The sequence below is a fragment of the Lactuca saligna genome, chromosome 5 (assembly GCF_052625555.1).
Source record: "Lactuca saligna cultivar CGN05327 chromosome 5, ASM5262555v1, whole genome shotgun sequence".
In the NCBI taxonomy this organism is placed as follows: Eukaryota; Viridiplantae; Streptophyta; class Magnoliopsida; order Asterales; family Asteraceae; genus Lactuca; species Lactuca saligna.
In genome coordinates, this window is record NC_136421.1 from 280104029 (window position 1) to 280109015 (window position 4987).

At 28.2% G+C, this 4987-nt stretch overlaps 1 protein-coding gene across 1 annotated transcript; it reads right to left on the reverse strand.

Annotated features, from left to right (window-relative positions):
• Positions 1-1213: 1213 nt before the first annotated feature.
• Positions 1214-3654, reverse strand: LOC145046757 (palmitoyl-acyl carrier protein thioesterase, chloroplastic-like). Its single transcript, XM_078995029.1, has 4 exons — positions 3451-3654; positions 2033-2169; positions 1505-1618; positions 1214-1436 (listed from the first exon to the last, which is right to left on the reverse strand). The coding sequence occupies exons 1-4, from the start codon at positions 3652-3654 to the stop codon at positions 1214-1216; spliced, it is 678 nt and encodes a 225-aa protein (XP_078851155.1).
• Between the last annotated feature and the right edge of the window lie 1333 nt (positions 3655-4987).

Below are 4987 nucleotides of genomic sequence, written 5' to 3' on the forward strand. Positions count from 1 at the left end.
TTTTTTCTATTTCATCTTATTTTCTTTACACATTTATAATAAGCACAACAATATCATTTAGTTATCAAGTAAAATGGTTTGTAATCCTTGACAAAATATTTTTCCATTTATATAATCACAAGGGTACCTTGATTTTTGTAATGAGACGATAGTTGCAAAGGTTTAATAAAAATAAGCACACCCATTTCATGAGTTTCAAAGTAACAATCATTCGGATAAAGAACGTAAACACATTTACGTTGATGGAGGACAGTTGACTCTTACACTATTTATTGTTGGACACTTACATTACAAAAGTAACTGATGCTCTAGAGTCTTTCCTTATTTCCTTGTTTCAGCCGCCATCCAGTCATTCCTTTCATGATGTTACTACTATCACCACCGATGTCAAATCGAAGCAAATGTTCGCAATCAATAGTATCATAATTAGATGTTTCAGCACGGTTGTTCGTCAATATAGAAGTGAAGGATTGCAATATATTGTCATTTGTAAACTCTCGATAGTAATCTAGTGTCATGTTATGAATCTCGTAGTTCTCTATAATTGTCTTGGGAACACTCTACGATAACAACTAAGTGTCATTATAACTCATGTATCATTCATCCTTAAAACATAAAGGAGATAAATCTAACCTAATTTCTTAATGATTTTTTTTTTAAATGAACAACAAATTATGAAATTACAAAAATATATAGCCATGAAAATCATAGTTGGATTGGATTGGATTGAGCAGCGATTTTCTTCTCCTGGATTGCGATTTTCTCCTTTGGGCTGCTGAAATCTTGAAGGGGGGAAAATAGGAAACAGGAGAGAACGATTTTTTAACTTGTGCCTTCTAAGAGGCAAGGCATGCACCTTATCGCTAAAGAAATAGACATATTTTGTAATTAGCTTCCCTTAACTATTATTTAAACTATGTATATTAACTGAAGTATATATGTAAATTACACCCGACAGGAAAAAATCACAGCCCAATCCGAGCCGACTATGATTTCCATGGCTATTTTGGTAATTATTTAATTTTGTTGTTATTTCTTGAAAAAACATTAAGGAATTAAGCTAGAATTGTCCTTTTCTCTAAAATATAAGATAAACCAATTACCTCAAGGATCATCCCAATAGATTTCACATTGTTCACATGTTGGTTAATATCTAAATCGCTCCATCTTGGCTAATATATTGTGTGTAAAGTGAAACAACAAAATCATATATTTAGCAATTAAGCAATATGCAAAATTTCAAAGTAGATAAAACTCGACTCACCTTTAAAACTTTGCAAATGTTTTCATTAATCTTCTCCTCACTTCTTGACCATGTTCTAGTGTCTCGTTCGACTAAAGGGGGTTTATTTACATAGATTTGCTCGAGTTTAGCTCGAACCTCATTTGGAAATTTGGATAACTTTCTTGTCTTTGTATTCATCATCACCCAATAGCTACAAGATAGAAGTACTATATCAATACAAAAAAATTTTAAGTCATTATGTTACGATAAGATTTATACCTTGAAGCTCTTACTAATATCTCGCCTGTTTTGCAATCATGTAATGTCATATTAGAACACAAACCATTTTTTCGGTGCGCAGCTTTCCAAGTTTCCATCTGAACAATATCGCCCCTGTAGAAGATTTAAGCATGCCAGAGTACATCATATGACAAACTCGTAGTGGTTCAAAAGAAATGTGAATTTGTCAAAGCTAGTAAGTTTCATGATTTAGTTACTGATCAATATACATAATTGTAAAGAGATGTGTTTTAATATGATCTACTAAAAGTTAAATACCAAAGGGATTCTAGCCCAACGGTATCAGGTGTTGTCATCCCTCTTTTAGGTTGAGGGTTCAAGTCTCGTCGGAGACATATGTGGATTTAGAAGTAGTTTAGGATTATATTGTATTTTCCATTCAAAATAAATAAATAAATAAAATAAAAGTTAAATGTATATCAGCTTCAAAGACAAAGATGATTGAATGATAGAATTATAGTGAAGCAAGGTCCATGTATAGATGAAAATGAGTCATGCATGTTGTACCAAATTGGATAACGATCCACAACCATTTGGATCTTTGCCATCACCCACGTTAGGTTGTGCTTGGACATCTCCTCTGACCCAAGCCCAAACCCGTCATGCATTAATCCCCTTTTTTTCATATGATTAGCTGTTGTTTCCTGTGAGTCCACCTTGAGATTGTGAATAAATAACATGTACATAACTAGAAACAGACAAACCAAAAGGCACATGTCCATAACAGTCAACTTATTTGTATCTTTTTTTTTACGTATATACAATCTAAACATGAGTTTTTAACCAAAATGGGGTTGTTGAAAAAAATATTTACTAATCTAGTATAGTTTGAAAAATATTTACCAAACTAGTGTTTTTATTCATTTTTTATTTATTTTTCAATATTTCTTATTGTTTTTCTATTTATTTAAAATATCGGCTTTTTTACTTTTTTTATTTCAGTTTTTTTACTATTTATTGTTTTCAAATATCAGTTTATTTTTTATTTATTTATTTATTTTTTATTTTTTTTACTTTTATTTAATACATTTAACATAAATATCTAACACACAAAAAAGTTTTATTATTTTGGTTCATTATATTTGATTAATTTTTTTCTACGGTTTATTATTTTGGTTCATTATATTACCATAACTTGCAGTTTCTTACCCAACTATTCACTTTTACAAATTTGCACAAAGTAATAGTTGTGTTATCAAATTTTGTCCGTATATATTTTTTTTTTACAATTTTGTTTTCACATGTTTTGAAATAAAAGTTTTTATTGATTTGGAAATTTGTTTTCTAAATGTTTTTTACATATTTAGTTTTATGCATGTATTTTATGATTTCTTTCGTTTTACAAATTAGATTTTTTTAAAATTTGTTTTTTATGTTTTTACATATTTGGTTTTATGTAAAGACATAAAAAATATGTAAACTTTTGCTTTTTATATTTTATTTTCAATGTAAAGAAACTCAATTAAGAAGCATGCAAATGTTGTATAAATAAAGACATGAGAAAAAACTTCTTGGATTAAGTTTTTAAAATATATGTATAAATAAATGGTAAGGAAATTAAAGTAAACTCATAATCATTATATAAACCGTGGAAAAAAAATTACTCAAACAGGCATATAATGAACGAAAATAATAAAGCTCTTTTGTGTGTTAGATGTTTATGTTAAATGTATATTAAAAAAAATCTGAAACGAAAATAAAATAAAAAATAAAGTGGTATTTAATAACAAAAAATAGTAAAAAACTGAAATAAAAAAAGTAAAATAGCTGATATTTTAAATAAATTGAAAAACAATAAGAAATATTGAAAAATAAATAAAAATAAGAAAAACACTAATTTGGTAAATATTTTTCAAACTATACTATATTGGTAAAAAAAAATTTCAATAACCCCATTTTTGTTAAAAACTCATCTGAACATATACCTGCAAATGGTTCATTAGTGTTTCTATTGAAGCTGTTTGATCTGGCCCTACTTCACATAACCTAATACAAAATATTTCTTGGAATATAGAATCATCTTGAATCATTCTTTCTACGCGAAGATCCGAAACCATGTTTGGACTCTCTTTATTCGGGTCGACAATGCTCCCATCCATAGCACCTACTTTTTTAGAATTTACTTTCATTGGAGCTTTAAATTGCAAACTCCAGGAAGAAGCTGCTTTAACTTATTCCTCTCATGCTCATGCTCATGCAGGCCCCTGGAATGCATCCGAACTTGATGGATGTCATGTAAGGGTATGGAGAGTTCATAGTTATGGATGATGGAGTGGTGATCATAAAAGCCATTGGTAATTAACAAATTCTTATGCCCGGATTGGAATAGATAATGTTTTCATTATATAACTATTTATAGAATAATATATCAACATTCTTGATTCGCTTAAGAAGATTAATTGATTGCATTACAGTTTAAGATGATTTTAATGGTCTATGTGAAGCTAAACATGGGCTTTTTATGACAATGTGAAGATAAGCATGACTAAATAGATTGGGCTAGAAAAAATATTAAAGAGATCAAAATGATTTTAAATAACTGTAAAAAAAAAAAAGCATTCTCGCACAAGGAAAATGTTAAATTACATCTTAATTATAATTTTGGATTTCCAACTTGTTACATCATTTTAATTCAAACAAAATATAGATTACATAATATAGTTACTAATCAAATTAACAATAGTAAGAGAAGTTGTCTAAAATAGCAAAAGTATATATTATTGGTTTCTTTTGTCCTCATCACACATACCACACAAAGATGTGGATTAGAGTTTTAACATTTTCAGGTATCTTTTAGCTTAATTTTTTTTTTCCCATTTTACTCATTTTATATTAATGAAATAATTATATTTGCATTCGGTTACTTTATACTTTATATTCTACACCCAATTAAAATCAAATTACTTATCGTTCTAATATTCATTACTTGGTTCACAAAACCAAACTTGACTTAATAATATTTATAAAGTATTTATTTTACTTATACTTCATTTTTTTGTTGACGGACCTCATTTGAATTCCATATATTTTCGGTGTCAATCTTTGCTTAAAAAATATCTAATCATCTACCACCAATATGAATATTTATTTGTTTTTGACTATTCTTGATCCTCTTAAACAACAATGAATGATGTAATCTAATAAATCCACATAAGCATTCTTACTCTAAGAAACCCATAATTAAAACCACATAATTATATAACTATTGCCTTTTTATATTTGTATATCTCTTCTTTTAGCCTACTCTGCAATGACCCGTAACATATAAAATAATGAGAAAAGATCACAAAGATAAATATGAAGAATGTTCAATACATGAAAAGTACATACATAATGCCAGAATTCTGTAACCATACTTTTCTCTAAAACGAGCACAAGTAGCTCTTCTTTAACAACTTAATTTTGACAGATTTTCATTAGAACTTTAAAATATGGTTATTGTTCTAATGAAACCACAAAGTA